Source organism: Palaemon carinicauda, chromosome 30 (genome assembly GCF_036898095.1).
Source record: "Palaemon carinicauda isolate YSFRI2023 chromosome 30, ASM3689809v2, whole genome shotgun sequence".
Taxonomy (NCBI): Eukaryota; Metazoa; Arthropoda; class Malacostraca; order Decapoda; family Palaemonidae; genus Palaemon; species Palaemon carinicauda.
In genome coordinates this window covers 71,023,276-71,045,487 of record NC_090754.1, presented here as the reverse complement: position 1 = coordinate 71,045,487, position 22,212 = coordinate 71,023,276, and the positions used below count along the sequence as shown (strand labels likewise).

Here is a 22,212-nt window from a genome sequence, read left to right as displayed (position 1 = left end):
TGTTATCGTTTTATTGACCTTGATTTTTTTTATCATTGCCATCACTTATCAATACTAATGATGATACAGCACTACTACTATTACCACCTCTGTTAGGTGGTTTCTCTCTTTGTAACTGTATCAGCTTCGTCTTTCCCATTTGATTTTGTCTCCATAGGGTCTCAACTTGAAGAAAGTTATTATTATTGCAGTAATGTATTGGGTAGCTTACAGTAATTGTTAACTTTAATAAGACTTCCTCCATGAAGGAAATAATAGACCTCACTTCTTGAACTATAGAGCTTTTGAAATAAAAAAAAAAAAAATAGGAAGCAAATTTGGTTGCTTGGAGTTACACAGATGTGGAGAAACATTTGCCACTCTGCTGCTGATCTCATCATAGTATTTCAAGTTGGCATATTGAAGTCTGTACCCACCATAACAAATTTTTATAACAATTCATCTTTTGTTCCCATGAGAATGCAATCGTATATTTGTTCCTACTGGAATACATACCCTCGCCCTTTAGATTTAATGGGAGTATGATTTTAGCTTGGCTGAAACTCGACTTAGAATTTCAAGGTGCATCGATAGTTACTTCCCCATCCACTCACCAGCACACCAAGATGCCAAAGTATAACTGGAAGTAGGTCGAGGACAGTGGTGTTTCATCAATATCCAGATCTCTGCATCAATAATGTTTCTTTAACTATATGCAACTCCTTTAAAATTTTAGGTGTGATTCTTGATTGCAAATTTACTTTTGAGAAACAGATTCAGTCTGTTTTTCCTTCAATTGCACAACAAATTAGCTTATCAAGAAAGTCTTTTTAAAATTTTTAGGGTTTTAATTTTTTCATTCTACCTTGTTTGAATTATTGTTTTTCTGTCTGGTCTTCATCTGCTGAGTCTCATCTCAATTTGTTGGACAAAAACGTACAGTCTGTTAAATTCTTATTCCTGATCTTGTTATTAATCTCTGGCACCATATTCAGTTAGTTTTTTATGCATGTTGCACATTTTTCTTAATTTTTACCTTCCTGCAATCAGATATTCCTAAACTGTACTATCCTGTACGTAGTATTAGGAATGAAGTTTGTTCTGTCTGGCCTTCTCCATCATAAGACTCAATAGTACACAATATTCTAGAAGTTTTATTCCATCTGTTACCAGATTATGGAATAATCTTCCCTAAGAGGCAGTTGAATTGGTGGAACTTCACAAGTTCAAACTTTCAGCAAATGTTTTTATGCTGAACAGACTGATATGAGTCTTGTCAGCATAGTTTGTATATGACATATCTATTTTAATGTTATTACTGATTTCAAGATATTTTACAGTCAACCCTCCTTATTTGGGGGGGGGGGGCGGTTTAGGTAACAAAGACAGGCACAAAAATCAATAATTCACTTGCTGCCCTAAGGTGGGTCAACTCATAACCCCCCAATCTCTCTCTCTCTCTCTCTCTCTCTCTCTCTCTCTCTCTCTCTCTCTCTCTCTCTCTCTCTCTCATTAGTAAGATCCCATCTAGAATACCAAGTCCAATTTTGGGCTCCAAGTATTCAGAAGGATATAGAGAGACTGGAAGCAGTACAAGCTAGGGCCACCAAACTAGTTCCAACACTAAGGCAATTTGGATATAGGTGGAGGATGGAACATTTAAGGAAGATTGCCTGGATCACATCAATGTTTTGGAGATAAGAGCAGCCTCCTTAACTCTCAAAGAATGTTGCTCGTTTGTAATTCATGGAACCGCGTGGTGTTGATGAATGAACACCACTGCCAACATCTACATCTACAAACAAGGAGGTACTAGGTCTCTAAAGCAATGCAAACTAGTGTTAAGGACTCTCAAGTGGGCAGAAGACAACGCGGTTACGCTTTCAGCCTGCCTGTTTCATCCCAGGCAAGAGGAACTTGATGGCAGACAAGTTGTGCAGGAAGGCTCTAGTGCTGTAGTCGGCTCAGAGTGGTCTTTATGTCATCCAATAGCAACAGTGATCCTGACTTTGTGAGGTTCTCCAACGGTGGGCCTCTTTGCAGCGTCACTGAACAAGAAGCTCCCAATCTACTGCTCTCCTGCTCCAGACCCAGAAGTAGTGTTTGAAGATCTATTCCAGCACCTATTGGACGACTTCAATGCGTACAGTATGCTTTACTGCCATTCTGCTTACTATGAAGATTCCTAAATTGAGTAAGCAACACACTTAACCTAGTGCTGACATTGGTAGCTCCAAAATGACAGTGCATCCTCTCAACAGATTCTGAGAGAATTGCCAGCTCTCCCCAACCTTCTACATCAACTTCACGCTGGGTTTTTTGACAATGCACCGGGATCCCTTATACTTCACATGTTGAGACTATCGAGCATCTCTCTGAGAAGGCTTTACTTGAGAGACAGCAGCAGATGTATGGATACCTTCGCAAATCCTAGGCAGCTGTCTACCAGGCCAAGTGGGCCATCTTCTGTGGTTGTTGTGGGAGGTGTATTACTTCTCTTGGAGTGTTTGTGCACTTGATTCCCTACTTTTTGGACTACCTCCACAAGGAGAAACTCTGGTCCATTTCAACTGTAAAAGGCTATCACTTGGCCTAGAGCTAAGTCTTTGACCAAAGTGAGTAAATATTTCTTACTTGAAGGAAATTTCTATGCTTATTAAGAGTTTTGAGCAGACCCTCCCTTCTGTTGAGGTGAGTAGACCACCCTGGAATGTGGTAGAAGTGTTTTGTTCTATGAAGGAGGCACTTTATGAACCGTTAAGGTGATCTTCGGACTAGGACCTCACCCCGAAGATGGTTTTCTGCTCGCTTTAACCTCGGCTAAGCATGTTAGCAAGCTTCTTGGTTTTTCATTCAATATCACCCATTCAAGGGGGTGGAGGCAGGTCTCTTCTCTTATTCATACCAGAATTCGTCGAGAAAACTCGAAACCCTTTGTGCCAGATTCCAGATTTCTATCATTCTAAGTTATAAATCTTAGGGACATAGCTAATAACCCTGACCAGCATTTTCTGTGTTCTGTGGGAGCACTGAGGTGCAATCTCAAGCGTACAAGGACCGCAAAGCCTCGACAGCAGCATCTCTTTGTGAGTGCAGGGAAAACCAAGATGATTATCTCCAGGAATACGAACTTGTTCTAATCGAGAGAAGTGATCTCTCGAACGTTCTTCATCATCTGCAGAATACTCTTGAGTTAGAGCTCACGACAGGAAATGTATCAGTACAGCACTTTTCTGGCATTCAGGAGGAATTTTTCCATGATGCAGGTTCTCCAGATAGGTGTGTTGAAGCCTCAGATGACATTCGCCGCCCACTACCCTGAGGGATGTGACCCACAGGTCCCTAGACACATTTGCTCTAGGACCTGTTGTATCTGCTCAGCAGATGATATAAGCTAACTTTACTCCTCTCACAGTACCAGTAATTGCGAGTTGAGGGCTGAGGGTACGTACTGTATAAGATGGAGGTGAAAGTAAAGAATGACAGGCTTTTCTTTTCCTTTTAATCTTCTTTCCTCTTGGGGTACAGTATCGAAAGACCTCTCCATCTTGACTCAATCTCACTGCTCGTAAGTATTCTGTGCTTAAACATGGAAGTGTCTTTTCCCCACTCTCATTACAAGGGAGATAGTGATGTAGCCAGGCAAACACATAATAAATAGTCTTCAAGTTGCAGCATTAACAAACCCATTACAGTACTTGCCAGGTCTACTACACTGTATTCCAGTTTGAGTACAACACTTTTAATAGCCAGGCCGGTGGAACCTGCTGATTCTCCTTCAGGAATTCACGAGGTGTAAGGGACCTTTACTCTCTAATTTTATCTAAAATGCATGAGTTTTGTATTCCCAGGTTAATTTTTCAACCAGGTGAAAATGGATGAGTATCCTATTGTAAAGGACAATGGATTGTGATCATGTTGGAACGAATCCCAAAATTTAAAAGTAATTTTTATTTTTCCTAACTATACAAACCTGATTCCTTTATTCAAACTTTACCACAACCACCAGCCCCTGATAAAGTCCCAGGCTTCTCTCTAAGTGAGTGGCCAGTGGGCCGGCAGGTTTGCGGTCACCTCCCTGCTACTGATAGGTAATTTACCTGTCGGTAGTTTACACCTCATTGATATCTTGACTGCTGTGTTCCAGCTTTGTTGTTATCTATTTTATATAAAAGGACTCAGGTTTGTATAGTTAAGGAAAAATATAAATTGTTAAACATTACCTTAGGATAATTTATCTAGCTCTGAATCCCCAAAACCTGCCCAAATTTTTACCACATTGGCAGCGCTGATACCATCTATTCTTTACCACCAATGGACAGCTGGAATGAGAGATCATTCAACTCTCTTCAGTTGTTTTCAACCAAGCAACCTGTTAACAGTCCATTTGCTCTGTTGAATTTTAAATACAGTACCCTTTTTGCGCTTAGTTCCTTCAATCCTTTTTGTATTTGTGGGTTCTAATCATACCAATTATCTGTGTTTAATGACGCCGTGTGATCCTTATTGGATTGCCGTTAATCAGGTGATCATTTGTGCAACCCATTGTATTCTTCTTCATAGAGTTCTCAAGATTTGCCAGTGTCCCCTCCTTCCAGCCTGTTCAGGAACTACCTCACCTGAAACATTTGCATGATTTGTAAGGAATACTATGAAAATGTACCAATTGCAGAGGTAAGGTATTTGATCTTTCTTTCCACAGCAAATTGTGATGCTCTTGGCCTGAAAATAAATGGCTGCGTAGTTCAATAATCTTTTTCGTTGCTGCAGGAAGCCCTTTCGAAGATGAGTAAAGGCCACGGTAGATGAAGAATTTTAGGTTTTTGGTCTAATTTCCAACGATTGCAGGCAATTCCAATTCTGGTCACGCTTCCCCCCACCCTTTTAACTGGTTGTTTTTTTCTGTTAATTTGTTCGCCTTTGAGTCAATGTTATTTTTCCTAAATTTTGTTTGAAATCAGAAACTAGAGTCTTTAACTGAACTTTTACAAAGATACTAAGTAATAATTTCACAGAAAAATTGGAATTTACCTTTTTATAAATGCTAATAATTAACCAACAAATTCCCCTTATATTCCTGTAACAGTGCCAGAAAGCACCCAGATTAGGGTATAGGGGTAGAGTTCAGATTATTGAACTAACGTACATGTCCTTAGCATTTAGCCTAAAGTACCGGGGAAGGTCTTTATTGTGGGTCTCATCAGGAGGGTAAGTTATGATCAGATTATGTCTAGTATCGGAATCGCGAGGCCGCCTGACCAGGGCTAGATTTATATGGCGGCATAGAGGGCAATTTGGAAATTAGTAAGATGTTGAAAAATAAGTATTCTGTGACCAAGGGGGCCCCGTAACATATTGAAAAATATTCTTTTAATTTTATGTTATTTTCTTTAGAAATTGTAATGATCACTGATGTAAAAGGTTCCATTAATGCCTTCAAGTTAAAGTAACAGACATTTAAACTAATGCCAATATATGATGAAGCATTAATGCATGATTATAATTTTCATTATGATCCAAATTTGCAGCTGTAGCCTGTAGTCTAGAATTACTAATATCCTCAGCCTTTTGCTTTGTAGGAGAAGTTAGTTATTTTGGCTTCACGCAGAGTTTATACACTTTCTGCATCTACACAACAATGGGCAAATCTAATGATGTCGGCTTGAAAGAACGAGTACTAACTTTGAAATGTCTATTAGACACTTGTTAGTCAGTAAGAGCAGATTTTACTGAATCCCTTGTGAATGGGTACTATAATTTTTAAATTGTCGGAAGAGGTGTTGATAATGGCTCGAAACATACACCTGAAGTAAAACATGAAGCTCAAGTACTGGGGAACAAAATGAATAGTTTTGGGACAGCTTTTGCAGCCAAGATCTGGAATACAATACTTGGGCAGTTCAACAAAATTGGTGAAGCTTTCCAAGGCATTGATGTTGACCTAAAAAAGTGGTTGATCTTATTGAGTCTCTCAAAAAGTTTGTAAAATCACTTAGAAAAAGGTATGAAGAGCTGGAGCTAGCAGCCAAGTAAGAGAAATAAGCGATATGATACAAACACAACTTCAGCCTCAGAGGAAGTATATTTTTCCCCCAGAGAAAAATTCAGATGTGAATCTCAATGTCATTTTAGATCAATTGTCTGTTGCCTTACAACAACGGAGGGTAGCATACCAATCGGTGTATGACAAATTCAAAGTACTAGTTCCTTTATGAGGGGTTGACTCTTCGGGAAGGCTGCAGTTCCCAGCAATTCTTCAACTGCGATTAAACTGGGTTTTTTTCTTTTTTAAATGCCTTGTCGAACCTACATCACGGCGGAAGAGAACAAGACCCCTCGAGCCCTCAAGTCCCACAAAATGCTCAAGGAGAAGCTTCCAGTGATGTGGAAGGCTAATGCGAAAGCTTGGGTAATGAGACTGTTCTTTGTCGAGTGGGTAAACCTCTGTATCAGTCCGACTGTAAGAAAATATTTGGAAGAGAAGCACCTCGCTCTGAAATGTCCACTGGTGTTGGAAGTTATCCCTCTGGAGTATTCGTTGACTAAGGTTCTCTACTTTCCACCTAATGCCACTTCTCTTCTCCAGCCCATGGACCAGCAGGTGATTTCAAACTTCAAGAAGCCCTATACAAAACATCTCTTCAGATGTTTATAAATCACCGATAGCACAAATCTCACCCTGCATGAATTTCGGAAGGAGCATTTCGATATTGTGATATGCCTCTGACTCATCGAGCAAGCTTTGCAGGAGGCTTCAAGGTGCATCTTGAACTCTTTGTGGTAGAAGCTGTAGCCTGATGCCGTCTCCACACGAGACTTAGAGGGATTTGACGTAGGCCTAGCTGAAGCCGAAGCTAAAACTCCCCGATGATTCTGAACCTGCTCCACGTGAGGTTGAGGAAATTGTTACACACAGGAGGTCTCTGGGGATGGTTGTTAAATGAGGACGACATTAATGAGCTTCTCGAGGAGCTTACATTGGACGACCTGAAGGAGTTGAAGGCCATGCAAGTGAACGTCGTTCAGGAACAGTTCTCTAGCGGCGACAAGGACACAGCTACAACTATGATAACGGCAGAAATCAAAGAATCATCAAATGGCAGATTTCATAGAAATGAAACACCTGAAAAGGTTTACGCAAGTTGTGTTCTTGCTCAGTGTAATGACGTTTGCCTAACTCATTTCAGGAACATTTTAAGCAGGCAGAAACAGGCTTCCTTGGGTCATTATTTTTTAAAGATGCCATTAGTAGGCAAAAAGGATGCTCAGTGATCCGAAAAAAAAGAAAAGGGGAAAGAATGAAGAAATTGATGAAATTTAGAAATTAGGAAACAAGTAAAAGAAAAAAATTAAAAGTTAGAAAAAGGCAAGAAAAAAAAATTAAGTTAAATGTTTTTTGTAAAGTTACTGAAAGGGTTAATGTTTTCTGCCATTTGTAACTGTGTTTTGTAATTAACTTTAGTTTACTGCAAGGTGTGGGGTTTGCTAATATAATAACTTTCTTGAACAGATAGCCAAGGTCTGTGACATTTTCATTTTGTAGCACAAGTTCCATGAAATGTTTTTAACAAATGGACTTTTTGTTTGGTTAGTACTGTAATAGGAAATTTGGTTTTAGATGACCAATTTCCTTCCATCTGGGTCAGTGTGATAGTGAGCGCTTTAAATTTTAGGTAAGGGTATTGAAATTGAAATTCTTACCTAAAATTCATATAACCCTTTCACTTCTCCACCTATAGCAGGTCTTAGTTGTGACTATTTTCAGTCGACTGGGGATGTAATGAAGGGATGTGACAGCAGCTCTGGCATCAAAGGGAGGTCAGATACTGTATAAGAAATGCTTGCTTCAAGGGGGATAAGTATTGAAATAATTAGTTTTATGTAAACAAAAATTATCAGTTTCTCCATATTTCTGCTACCACCCTTTCCCTCATGTTCGTTTGTTATTAGAAGCAACAGTTTAGAAGAGTAATACTATGAATAATAATCATGTCTTTATTACTCTCTAATCATTGTTGTGCAATATGGTCCCTATGTTTACTTCTTTCTTTTCTTATATAAAGCTCAAAATGATGACTGCAAGTGATGATGAAGAGCAGATGAAAAGTCTTTCACACCCAATATTGTCTTCATTGTTTAACTGGGTTCATTATAATTTTTTATAACTTTACTTATCTGTTTATAAATTATTGATTATGATATTTAGAAACTTGATAATTGAGAATATCTTGGACATTTTCTTTTTCTCTTCATCTTCATTACTGTGTGTCTACTAAAGAGGGATAAAGAAATGATGTTCATGAATGCCAATTTGTTTTTATTTTATATTTTCTTCATATTAACAATAAAGTTGGTTTCATATAGCGGATAGAATAAATAATCTTTTATACTTTAACAATAAAATAGCACTGTATAGTGTAATGGAAAATTTATGTACAAATTCCTGATGTGATAATCTAATCATAAAAGTCAAAATCATCCTCAGACTCATTGTCTCCTCCACTAACACCACAGGACTCTGAATCAGAGTCCAATTTCAAGTTGAGTGCTCCTGAGGGCTTGGATATGCCCTTGAGTAGTTTGTTTCCCCCTGTAGATACAGGAGCAATTTCCTTCTCCATATCTAAAGATGATCTTGACTCTGTATTTGAGGTTTCGGTTACCTTTACAGATTCCTGGTTCTTATCTGAGGCATCTGCTTTTTCTGTACAAAGAAATGGGAAAAGTAAATTGATAAATATAACATTTTTTAGTTATTTGTAATTTTTGTAATTATGCAAACTTGAGTCCTTTAGAATAGGAGGCAGTCCAAGTTTGCTGTCCCGGCTGGGAGAAAAAAATTGCATCCAGTGTGGAAGAGTAGCGGGAGTGTGAGGGAGAGGATGAGTTGGCTATTCTCCCTCAAGGCCCAAATTGCCATTGTTCCAGCATTATATACAAACCATTTTGCTCTTTACAGTGGAGATATATTTTGGTGACATATGAAACTAGCGGTAAGACTTCAAGTGAGATTTAACTCACACCCGCACTGGAAATATTACATCACTTTTCATTTTGTCTCTGTAGAGAACTGACCTGCTGCTGTTCTCTCCCATAAACCTGTTTATTCTTTCTGAATAAATACAAACTGGCCTAAAACCTATGACTTTCCTTTTCTCTTTCAGAGGGCTTGTATGTGAGGATCTACACGCAGGTTTGTCCTGGCATAGAAGGGTGCTTTTGCGGCACCTTCATGTCAGCCGTGGAGACGGATCCTCACGGCCTTTGTCCTGCATGCAGTGGTCACTCTTGTTCAGAGGCGTCTCTTTGTAACAACTGTAAGGAGTTGCCTCTAACCCAGTGGCAGTGATACGGTAGGTGGTGGAAGAAGGCTAAGAGGGATTCTTCCCCCTAAGAGTTCATTCTCACCATGTGACTGTGTCGGCTTGTTTCTGTCACTGCTCGATTGGTCTCCTCCAGTGATCAGTCGAGTAAGAGTGGTGGCCCTTTGACCCCTGGACAACCTTGAAGTTCTGAGGTATTTGTTGCTTCCCCAAGAGAAGCAGCAGCAGCAGCAACCTCTGCCATCACTATGCTTCAGCTGTAGCCTTCCTGGTGGCTTTTCCATACATGGAACAGCTGCTTGAGGTCTTTCGGTTGGGGACACAGCAGAGGAGTAAAGCTGCCTCCCCAAGGGTTGATTTTGGTCTTTCCTCTGGAGACTCCGAAGATCACATACCAAAAGACTCTCATGTCTCTGCCTGTAGCGACCTTGGCTTCTGCTCACCACCCTACGTTCGGCCTGCTTGGGCAGACGCACTTAAGTGGATGCAGACAAGTACCCCTCATCAGGGGATCCCTTCAGGTTAAACCCAGAAACTAACTTGTGCTACATTTTGATGGCAGCATACGATGCCGACCTTCAACCTACCTTGCTCAGCACATTGATGGAAAATAGAGTATGCTGCCCAGAGGTCCACCTCCAGGTGTTGGGTGGCCATCGCGTTTGCAGGAAAGGTGCCCTTCGCCAGAGTGGTCGCATCCCTGGGGCTTCCGCAAGCATGTGCTCGATTCATCGATGCCTCGCTCTACCTATTCAGAGCATAGCTTCTCTGAATTAGACAACAATGGGGTTAAGAGCTGCTTGCAGCTCCCGCCCCTAGCCGTATTGTCCGTAGAGCATGACAAACCATTCATCGTTTTGTAAGGTCCTTTGGGTTCTGCACCTAGGGTTTCAACAGCTCATGAAGAAGAACCTGCTGTCCTGCTTGTGCGCCATTGTACACCAACAGCTCAGCCTTTTTCATCTTGTGAGTGAGCGTTTCCTCCCTTAGGAGAAGGGAAGGCTGCTTGCCGACCTCCTGCAAGAGGAAAGACGAGGAAGAGTGTCTGCCTCAAGAGCTTATTAGTGCGAAGAAACAAAGACCTTAATCTAGCAGGCAAGTGTTGCATGGTGTCGCACACCCAACCATCGTGCGAGGTGGGCAAGCGAGCTCCTCTGCCTGACGAAGGTCTGAGAGAGGTCAGTGCATTCTCTCAACTGCACCATGCTCACCATAGCAAGTTTATTAGACCCTACTCACCAGCATGTCATACTTTAATATCGCGAGTACCACAGGTGCGTGCTACCTTGGTAGCTCGCTTCCCCTCGCCAGGGCGCTATGCGCAGATAGCGAGACAGCAAGGATAGGTGGGTTACACTTTTTCTGTTGGCACTGGTACAGGTGTTCGCCATGGCTCCCTGCATCAGCACTCACTTCGCCATCAAGTGGTACAGCTATCGCGTTCTCTGGGTACTGCTGCTTTGGTAGCATTGCCCACTACAAATTTCCATTCTATTACAGTCACTCGCGATCGACAGGCTGACCACTCTTGCTTCCCTAGGGACACAGAGCATGGCGTTCCACCCGATCTTGCCCTTCCTTTCCTGGGCATTCCACCTAGACCTAGGAAACACTCGTGGCGCCCCTTTGGATGCCGTCACCTTTTCTGCTAACCTGATGTAGGCGGTCTCAGGACCCACCCATGGCCCTCCAGTGGTACCGCTGGCAGATTACTCTGACCATCCCTTTAGAGGTTTTGAAGTCCTCGGGGAGGAGTAGTCCTCTGGCTGACTCAAGAGGCAGCAGCGCTGCTATTAAGCAGATTCCTTCTCTGGCAGTGCCCTGCCTTCCTTCTCCTCAGCAGTCATCTTAGTTACCAGCAGTACCTTAGTGCAAAGGCCTCTAACACCGATCCAGACCCTGAGTGGAAAAGGCTGGGCATAATCCCTATCAAACTGCAGAAGAGGAAACAAGGTCACTAGGCAGCTTTATCTATCCTAGGACCAGGAGAGGCTTGAGATCTCCTGGTAAGGTCTTATTCACGGACAACTATCAGCTCTCGCCGAAAGACTGGGATCGACATGAGTCACCCTCCCCAGTGATGAAGGTTCCAGCCCCTCCATCTTCAAGGGTGTAAGATCCAAGGAACCGGTGAGGAAGGAGAATCCTTCTCTCCTCACGGACTTTAACATCCATCCGCGGAAGCGGAAGGATGCGAAGACCATTGTGAAGAATTGACACTCTATGTATGGGCAGCCAGCTTCCAGATTTTAGGTCTGCTTCCGTAAGACCGAAGCACAGGGGTCTCCCTTCGAGGTCTCAGAACAGTTGATGACCTTGATCCACCCCTGGCTCCTAAGGATGTGAGCTTGGGGGCTGGAACAGCCATTTGACAATGGCTCAGAACACTCCGATGCAATGCTGCCAGCCCAAAGATTTCCGCCTTGGAGCAGAAGGACTCGGATCATGTCTTTCTGCAGGTGCTCTTCTGCATCCTGAAGATCAATTCCTTGGGGGGAACTGGATCAAGTTCCAGCAGAGGAAAAGGTCACTATCCTGGACCTTTTCTACGATACCCCCAGGCCAAGCAAGACTAAGGAAGTCTTGCCTTGGTCTAGGGGGTAAAGGTGCCAAGAAGAGGGCTCATGCCCAAGTGGCAGGAGTCTCCTAGTCCCTCAGGTCTGTGAACTCATCTCGTGTACTTCCTCCGCCGTATGTACAACAGAGGAAGTATTACGAGATCGTTGACAATGATCCATCACTGCTTACCCTAGGCCCAGCAATTCTAGCTTTGACCCATAATATGTCTCTAGATAAGCTTGCTTCCATATTGGTGGCTTTCTCTGTGGCACATGCCGCAAACATGGAGCGGGTTGTGAAGTGTTCTTTGCATTGTGCTTCATGGTTGGACTACCGGTTGTGGTTGGTGGAGTACCTCTTCATGAATGAAGACTTTTCCACCAACCAGAAGATGGAGGAAATATATGCTTACCTTCTCTCAGGTGCCAGGACGGTGGAATTCATCACTCACATGTCCTCAGCTAGTGGATCAACTGGATTTTTGATTAGTCTAAAAATACCAGAAGCAGGTTCCTAAAGGGGAAGGTATGAAGTTTTGCACCTACTCAATGTATGGTCCCTCCCTCCTTCTTCAATGTGGAGGACATCAAAGCGGTTGCTGAGAGATGAGGAAGGCGAGACAGGACTCCTTCCTTCATCAGGCAATGACTTCTTGCCCTTACTCCTTAGCACCACCTACGCAGCAATCTTTGTAGATGAAACGCCAGAGACATAAAGGGTCTCAACTACCTAAGCAGGCCACTTTGAAGAAACTAAGATCTTGGCAGCCTTTTTAAGCAAGAGATTCTAAGGGTACAGGAGGAAAGCGTGGCTTATCCTACTAGTGGGTGGAAGTCTACAGAGCAGGTGGTAGAGGTGGATGTTCTAGGGGACCGAAACTTGGTCGATCTCCGTCCTCAGAACGGTATACCACGTCCCGTTCACTCTCTCTCTCCCTAATCGAACCCTACATCAAGTAATGTCAAGTTCCTACGCAAGGGGATCCGCCCAAGGCCTGACCATAGTGGAGAAGGATGCTCTGTAAGAGGTCCGAGATGAATCTCCAGGTTTCTACAGTCAACTTTCTAGTAAATAAGATATCTGGAGGCTGAGGACCAGTCATAAACCTCCCAGCCTTGAACAAGTTTTTCCAACAACCCCGTTCAAGATGGAGACAGTCAGACCGAAAGACTTCATGATGACGCTGGAACTCAAGGAAGCATATTTCCAGATCCCCTTTCATCCATCATCAGGAAGCATATTTCCAGATCCCCTTTCATCCATCATCAGGGAAATACCTTAGGTTCACTCTTAAACGACAAAATATAACGAATTCTTAATACTGTAATTTGTATTTTTCCTAGCTATACTTGCCATGAACTACATTCATAGGAGGTTCTGGGATCTTCCCAGTCTTAACCAGAAAAATTCGGATAGGCCTGAGGTCAGCTTGGGCTACGGCAGGCCTTAGATCCCCATTCCAGTTCCATTGATTAGACACATCTCTCCCACCTGTGGAATCTTGCGGATAAGGTGGGGTGGACAGTAACCCGAAGGTACAGTAGTTTGTAGCAAGTATAGCTAGGAAAAATACAAATTACTAAGAATTTTTTTTGTTCCGATGCGGCACTTCCATGAACTACATTAATAGGAGACTCGTGCTTAAGAGGGGAACAGGTGTACAGGGAGGAGGGAGCAGCCTGAAAAGGGTGAAGGAGGCCATACAGATCAACAAAAAACCCAAACAAAAAGGCAGGACCGTACCCATACCGAGTAGGCCTACAACGAAAGATCACACTCGCCAAGCCCGGGTGATTCTTCCTCTGATACTCCGAACACGCTCGTGACGTGGGTAGGGAGGATAGGGAAAGATACACTACCGCTCATCACAGTACGGGTGTACTCGGTCATGGCAAGATCCACTACTATGCAACCACGAACGAGCCAATCTTGAATGCATCGATGGATTTAACTGTCCAGTCCTTTAGCAAAACGTAAGGGTTGACTGTCTCTTTCATACCCCTACATTCAGTACTTGCCTGACTGCCATGTTCTTGGAGAATGCTAGCAAAGTGCCAATACTTCTGATCTCGTGGGGCTTTGTTGACTTTGGCAGGGTGACTCCCATCTTCAATTGAGCTCTCCTGGTCATTACTGCATCTAAAATGAGATGGCATTCCTAAGGATTGTCATCTTTACCCTTCCCGTGAATGCAAAGAGGCTCTTGATGACAGGATGTAGCCTCGCTGTCAGACCCTTGTATTTTCTCATGGCTTGAACCAAACAGAGGAGGTCTTTGACGTCTCCGGATTTCGGTAAGTCAGGGGCTTAAACCGTGACCTACCTAGAGTCTGCTACCGTGGACTTCTGGGTTTTTGGCATAGGCCAGGGCAAGGAGGGAGACTCGTCTTCAACGTCAGGTACCCATTAAGAATGTCCTTGAGGAGTTTAAAGGGGGGTCTCTCTAGGACGCTCAACACTGGCCACGTCCCACTCTGGAACTCATAGGGGCTCAGGAGGACATGATAGCTCAAAATTCTTCAGGAGCATAAAAAGTCGCTTCGAGGTGCCCAGATTCACTCCTTTCAGTAGGAACACCTGTCCTAAGGCCGGCTGGAAACCCTCACTGCCAGGATTAAGACACCTACTCATCCTGAGGTGGAGTAGGATATCAGTTATCTGAGTACCCAAGGCTTCAAGGACATGATATTCTTCTGCTTGCACTACTTACCAAACATAGCCTATTTTGCTTGTAAGTCATGATGACAAACTCGGATAGCCTGTCATCTGGACGAATGTCTTTGCGGAGAAGGCCTCTCACATCAGGAGACTCTGGATAATATCTACCCATGAAGAGAGAGGTTTTACAGCCTGTCATCAAACCTGTTAAAGTGGGGCTGCTTTAAATCTTCCCTGAGCCAAAAGGGCAACGGTTCCTCTAATGCTATAATGCTAACTCAAGAAGGTCCAGGAACCACTCCCTGTCTGGCTACCTTGGAGCTACCAACATGAGGCTTGTGCCCTTTACTTCCGGGAGTCTGTACAGGATTTGTCATAGCAGACTCTTCAGAGGGAAGTCGTATGCAGCTGGACCGTTACACGGGTTCTACAAGGCGTCCCTCAAAACTGCTGGCGGGTCTAGGACCGGCAAACAGAACACAGGGCGCTTTGCATTAAGCCTCGTTGTGAAGAGATTGAGGGAGGGGGAACCCCACATGGCTAACGGCTAATTTGCTACGACTCCATTCCGTGCCTATCACCTGACCCCAACCGGCTGAGCCCGTTCGCCAACACGTTTCTTCCTGGAATGAAGCTTGCCATCAGAGATGCCCCCAGTTTCTTGATGTAGGCCACCCCTCACTGGGGCTACTGCCCTCCCTGCACCAGACTTTCCTGGGACTGAAGTGCCTTCTGGACCCCCCAAGGTTCCAGCTCGTAGATGCTCAGAACGTCAAGCCCTGACCAGGACTCCTGGAACAGGTGAGCCCCCATCCCTCCTTGGATGCATCCGTAAACAATAAGAGCTTCAGAGGAGGGTCCCGTAGAGAGACTCCCTTCAGGGTGATTCTTTAATTGGTTCATCATTGGAGTGCCTCCCTTGTTGACTGGGCCAGGGAGACTTGCCAAGAATGTTTCCTGATGGACTAGCCAAAGCTTTATCCTGCCCTGAGGTACCAACTTCTCCACGGACGAATCTACCACCGGTCTCCAACCCCCAAGTGGCCTTCTAAGCTAGGAAGAGGTGGCTGAAATACCCCCAGTGACTCGCTGTCCAGCTTCTGGATGGCACCTTTCAGTAGCCTCTGCTCCATCTCTGCATCCAGGGCCCTCCACCGAAGCTGGTCCTTTGGCTGAATGAATCCCTGATGAGGGGAGGGAGGACGTTCTGGATGAAGAAACGGTAGTCTTCCCTCCACATTTGTACCATCAAAGGGTCGGCCCAGTACCACCAACGTACGTAACAACAGGCAGCCCCTACCCGCTGAGTCTAAAGGAGAGGGGTGCCTCTGGTCCTACTGCTTCCGGTGGAAGTGACTTATGGGGATAAGGGTTGGTGAAGGGCAAAGGAGGGAGTGGAGGTGACCCCAGAGGAGGGCAATGTTGCTGGGGACTCTTCATGACGATTTTCTGGAGGGCAGAGACAGGCAAGCAGGTGTAAGGCGGGGTCCCTTGGGTGATGGGTGACCTCAGAGTCCAGGGCTACTGCTTCATCTGGAGGAGGAGGTGACGAAGAAGCCAGAAAATGAGAGAGGTTCCATCTCATTCCCCGAGGAGGGAGAGGGTCACAGCTTGCTCCGTGGCCTCCAAGGCCCAACCAGAGAAGGGGAGCGACTTTGTCCCACTCCCGGAGAATGGGGAGGTGGTGGCCCCATCCCACTCCTGCAGGAGGGGGAAGTAGCGGCTCTTACCGTGGGCTCCACGGCCCAGCCTGTGGGACCTTAGGGAGCTCTTTGGCCCGGCAATGGCCTTGTCTAGGCTGCCGAAGATTTGAGAAGTGGCCAGCAACCAGGGAAGGTTCAGGGGCAGCCGGACCTCTAGCTGGTGCCAAACCAAATTTCCACGGCTGAGCAGTCCTTCAAGGCAGGGGGAGGCGTAGGGTAACTGAACCACTGCGCCATCGGAATAAAGGGATGAGTCTGTGGAAGACAGAAGACTCATCCGGCGAAGCCTGGTCCTCCGTCGGTAGGCCCCGGCAAAGATGAGTGGCCCTCCCGGTATGGTTGTTGGACCAGGGGGGCCGGGTCGAAGTGGAACCCTCTGTAGCAAACAGAGCCAAGGCAGCAAGAGCTGTGTCATAGGTAGCAGGTTGCTCCATTACGGCTGGTTTCCAGTGACCACGAGAGGGAAAGTGGAGCCTGCTGTAGCGTGCAAGCGGAGGCAGCAAGAGCTGTGCCGTAGGTAGCAGCGCTAACTTCCCCCACCCAACCCCCCGGGCTACAGCAGTCATAGGAGGAGTGGTGGTCTGTCGTAGTGGGCAGAGACAAGGCAGCGGTAGCCGTGCCATAGGTAGTGGCATTAACTCTACCCAGGTCGTTTCCTTATGCTTTAGGAGTAAGGGGCAGGGAGAGGAGGCCTATCTGAATTTTTCTGGTCGAGACTGGGAAGATCCCTGAACCTCCTATGAATGTAGTTCGTGGAAGTATACCACAACGGAACAAATACCAATTCGAGGTTCTATGATTTGGCCTGTATACAGCATCTCAGGTGTTCACATGGGTGTTCTCCCTAGTGCCCATCTGGGCACGCAAGAACAGCATTCGTCTCCTTCGTTATCTAGACTACGGTATTGGCTGATCTGGGGATCGTGGTAAATCATGAGAAGTCCTCACAACAACCCTCTTAAGATCTAGTATATCTAGGGCTGAAAATGGAAACTAAACTAGGCAAAGTCATTCTGTCCAACCAAAGAATAGAGAGACTGAAACAGGCTGCTCGCCTGTTTCTGTTGTATGATATGCTACCAACACATTGGTGGCCGAGGTTGCTGGGGCACCTGTCCTCCTTCAAACGACTGGTACCCAACGGCCGTTTGTGAACTCGTTCTCTCCAGTGGTAGATGAAGACATTCTGGTCTCTGCCCAGAGATCCTCCAAATCTTTTGGTTCCAATAAGGTCAGAGCAAAAAAGAGACCCGAGTTGATGGGTGTCAACCTGCTCAGGGAAGTAGACCTCTCTCCTCCCCCAGATCACAGGTACGTCAAAATAAAGGTAGGGCTCACATGTTGCACCACACGACCTCTGGGCTCTTGACAGAGCTTGAGCTACAATGCCACATAAATCTCCTGGAAATGAGGTTAGCCTTTCTGGCCCTCAAGCAATTCAATCACCTCCTTTCAGGATACACCGAGGTGATGCCGAGTGACAACACGGTAGTGGCACACACAAACAAGTAAGGAGGTACTTTTTCACAGCCTCCAGAGCTCTATTGGCCCACTTCATCCTGGACAAAAGGAATATTCTGACGGACAATTTAAGCAGGAAGACTGATACTTGGGTCTGGAGTGGTCTTTAAAGCATGATATCCTACAAAGTCTTAACTTTGTGGGGTTTGCCGATGATCGACCTGTTTGCAATGTCCCCCACCAGAAGCTTCTGGTATACTGCTCTCCAGTACCGGATCCCCAGGCAGTCTGGCAAGACGTCTCCCAACACCAGTGGGACAATATGGACGTCTAAGTGTTTTCTCCCTTCTGCCTAGTAAGAAGCCTTCTGAACAAGGTAAGGACACAGCAAGATCTCTTCATGACCCTAATAGCGTCGATGTGGCAGCATGCAGTGGTTACCGGACCTTCTTCATCGGCTCACAGAGGAACCGAGGGAGCTCTCTCCACTTCCCGATCTACTCAGAAGTTACATAGTGGAGTGGACATCTGATGCAGGTAAACTGCATTCCAGAGTATCCATTGTATCCATTCTAACAGACAGAGTTTGTTAAAAGCAACTTTCTCCGTCCATTTAAAACAATGGAGGTGATGGTAGAGTGCCTACCAAACCCACTGTTTCTTTTATGTCATGGTGAGACCCTTCTTACATAACCTCCTTGACAAGGTTCTTCTGTGACCTAGAATGAAGTTCCTTTTAACTAGTACCAAGCAAGGTCCTAACAGCTACATCCTTATGGCTAGCTGATCATGAGGTTATTTGTATTATTTCCTATATTTCCATTACGGTACCAGGTAGAGTGGCATATTCCAGAGGGAAAGCCTTTCAGTCTTGAGGATAGGGATTGCCTCCCTGGGTCTTTAAATCAAAAGAAGGAAAGGTGTCCACCTTCTGACCCCATACAACACAAATAGTTAAGTAGTTGACCACTGGGGAAATGTGCCAATCTAATGGGAGCAGAAGATCATCATCGTTTTGCTTCTTCCAAGGGTAGGTGTTTGAGATTTCTACAGTTGCCCAAATTGGCTATATTAGAATTAATGGGTTATGAAAAATTTTATTTTCCTTAGTAAAATAAATTTTTGAATATACTTACCCGATGATCATGTAGCTGTCAACTCTGTTGCCCGACAGAAAAATCTAAGGTCGGGATACGCCAGCTATCGCTATACAGGTGGGGGTGTACAACAACAGCGCCATCTGTCGAGTAGGTACTCAGGTACTTCTTGTCAACAAGAACTCAATTTTCTCCTCGGTCCACTGGGTCTCTATGGGGAGGAAGGGAGGGTCCTTAAATTCATGATCATCGGGTAAGTATATTCAAAAATTTATTTTACTAAGGAAAATAACATTTTTCAATATTAATCTTACCCGATGATCATGTAGCTGATTCACACCCAGGGGGGTGGGTGGAGACCAGCATACATGTTAACATAAGAAGCTAAGTATCCCGTATTTCATTTTAGCAGTTATTCAAAATAACAAACATAAAATAAATAAGTACCTGGTAAGGAAGTCGACTTGAACCATTACTCTGCCTTTTTAAGTACGTCTTCCTTACTGAGCCTAGCGATCCTCTTAGGATGCTGAGCGACTCCTAGGTGCTGAAGTATGAAGGGCTGCAACCCATACTAAAGGACCTCATCACAACCTCTAATCTAGGCGCTTCTCAAGAAAGAATTTGACCACCCGCCAAATCAACCAGGATGCGGAAGGCTTCTTAGCCTTCCGTACAACCCAAAAACAACAATAAAAAGCATTTTATTATTATTATTATTATTACTATCCAAGCTACAACCCTAATTGGAAAAGCAAGATGCTATAAGCCCAGGGGCTCCAATAGGGAAAAATAGCCCAGTGAGGAAAGGAAATAAGGAAATAAATAACTGAAGAAAACAAATTAACAATAAATCAGTCTAAAAAAAGTAATGTCAAAAGAGATATATCATATATAAACTATTAACAACGTCAACAACAAAAATGTCATATATAAACTATAAAAAGACTCATGTCCGTCTGGTCAACAAAAAAGCATTTGCTCCAACTTTGAACTTTTGAAGTTCTACTGATTCAACAACCCGATTAGGAAGATCATTCCACAACTTGGTAACAGCTGGAATAAAACTTCTAGAGTACTGCGTAGTATTGAGTCTTATGATGGAGAAGGCCTGGCTATTAGAATTAACTGCCTGCCTAGTATTACGAACAGGATAGAATTGTCCAGGGAGATCTGAATGTAAAGGATGGTCAGAGTTATGAAAAATCTTATGCAACATGCATAATGAACTAATTGATCGACGGTGCCAGAGATTAATATCTAGATCAGGAATAAGAAATTTAATAGACCGTAAGTTTCTGTCCAACAAATTAAGATGAGAATCAGCAGCTGAAGACCAGACCGGAGAACAATACTCAAAACAAGGTAGAATAAAAGAATTAAAACACTTCTTCAGAATAGATTGATCACCGAATATCTTAAAAGACTTTCTCAATAAGCCAATTTTTTGTGCAATTGAAGAAGACACAGACCTTATATGTTTCTCAAAAGTAAATTTGCTGTCAAGAATCACGCCTAAAATTTTGAAAGAGTCATACAAATTTAAAGAAACATTATCAATACTGAGATCCGGATGTTGAGGAGCCACCGTCCTTGACCTACTTACAATCATACTTTGAGTTTTGTTAGGATTCAACTTCATACCCCATAATTTGCACCATGCACTAATTTTAGCTAAATCTCTATTAAGGGATTCACCAACCCAAGATCTACATTCAGGGGATGGAATTGATGCAAAGAGAGTAGCATCATCTGCATATGCAACAAGCTTATTTTCTAGGCCAAACCACATGTCATGTGTATATAGTATGAAAAGTAATGGGCCAAGAACACTACCCTGTGGAACACCGGATATCACATTCCTATACTCACTATGGTGCCCATCAACAACAACTCTTTGAGATCTACTACATAAAAAATCAATAATAATGCTAAGAAACGACCCACCCACTCCCAACTGTTTCAGTTTGAAAACAAGGGCCTCATGATTAACACGGTCAAAGGCAGCACTAAAATCAAGGCCAATCATACGAACTTCCCGACCACAATCAAGGGATTTCTGTACTGCATTGGAGATTGTAAGAAGGGCATCACATGCTCCAAGGCCTTTCCGAAAACCAAATTGCAAACTAGGGAATAGATGATTACCTTCAGCAAACCTATTAAGACGTTTTGCCAGAAGACGTTCAAAAACTTTAGATAATATGGGAGTTATGGAAATTGGGCGGTAATCAGTGGGACTTGAGCTACCACAAACACATTTACATAGAGGAGTAACATTACCAATTCTCCAACAAGTGCTAAAAGCTCCTCTTCTTGCTAACTTGCGTAAAATAACAGATAACTTTGGAGCTAAGAAATCTGCTGTCTTTATAAAAAACAAAGGAAAAATACCATTAGGGTCTACACCTCCATAAGCATCAAGGTCCAACAACAGAGCTTTAATCTCACGAGATCGAAAAGCTAAACTAGTTAGTTTAGCCTCAGGAAAACAGGAATGAGGAAGTTCAAGTTTTTCATTACTCTGTTTACTGTCAAAAACATCAGCCAAAAGGGTTGCCTTTTCCTTTGGACAGTGAGTGACTGAGCCATCTGGTTTAAGTAAAGGAGGAACTGTTGCATCTACACCAAAGAGTGCAGATTTAAGGGTAGACCACCATTTATGTTCCTGAGTTGTACCAGAGAGGGTTTCTTTTATGATTAAATTGTACTCCTTTTCAGTTGAGGCATAAACTCTCTGAGCAAAAGCTCGAAGCTGAGTATAGTTGTTCCAGGTCAAATCTGATCTGTTACCCTTCCAAAGGTGATAGGCCTCCTGCTTCTCCAAATAAGCACGTCTACAATCATCATTGAACCACGGTTTGTCCTTCATTCGGTACCTTAGCACACGAGAAGGGATACGCCTATCAATTATGTTGACTAGATTCTCATTCAAAGGGACAACAGGATCTACACTATTATATAATTGTGACCAATTCAGGCACAAAAGATCATGCAAAATCCCATTCCAGTCTGCTTGGGATTTCATATAAATTTTACAAGAATATGATATATCAGGGACAGGCTGCTCAGTCTTCACTAATAATGAAATCAAGGCATGATCAGAAGTCCCGACTGGAGAACCAACCTTACTAGTTATAACGCCAGGGGAGTCAGTGTATACGAGGTCCAAGCAATTACCAGACCTGTGAGTAGCTTCATTTATGATTTGCTCACAGCCTGATTCTGAGGCAAAGTCTAAAGCTCTTAAGCCATGGCGATCGGTAGGAGAGATAGAACTCAACCACTCCCTATGGTGAGCATTAAAATCACCTACAAAGACAAACGAAGCCTTTCTATCATCTTCTTGTATCTTAGCCATAATGGTAAGAAGACAATCAAAGATAGAATCATCCATGTCTGGATTCCGGTAGATTGAACACAAATAAAAGT

General features: G+C 43.8%; 1 protein-coding gene across 2 annotated transcripts in view; it reads right to left on the bottom strand.

Moving 5' to 3' along the window:
• Positions 1 to 8,283: 8,283 nt before the first annotated feature.
• The window catches only part of LOC137623267 (A-kinase anchor protein 200-like), an 83,965-nt gene continuing 70,036 nt past the window's right edge, over positions 8,284 to 22,212 (bottom strand). For both annotated transcript variants that reach the window (XM_068354030.1, XM_068354029.1), the window contains one exon: positions 8,284 to 8,683. In XM_068354030.1, coding sequence (XP_068210131.1) covers positions 8,436 to 8,683 — 248 coding nt within the window. In that variant the 3' untranslated portion in view covers positions 8,284 to 8,435. The remainder of the gene's footprint in view (positions 8,684 to 22,212) is intronic.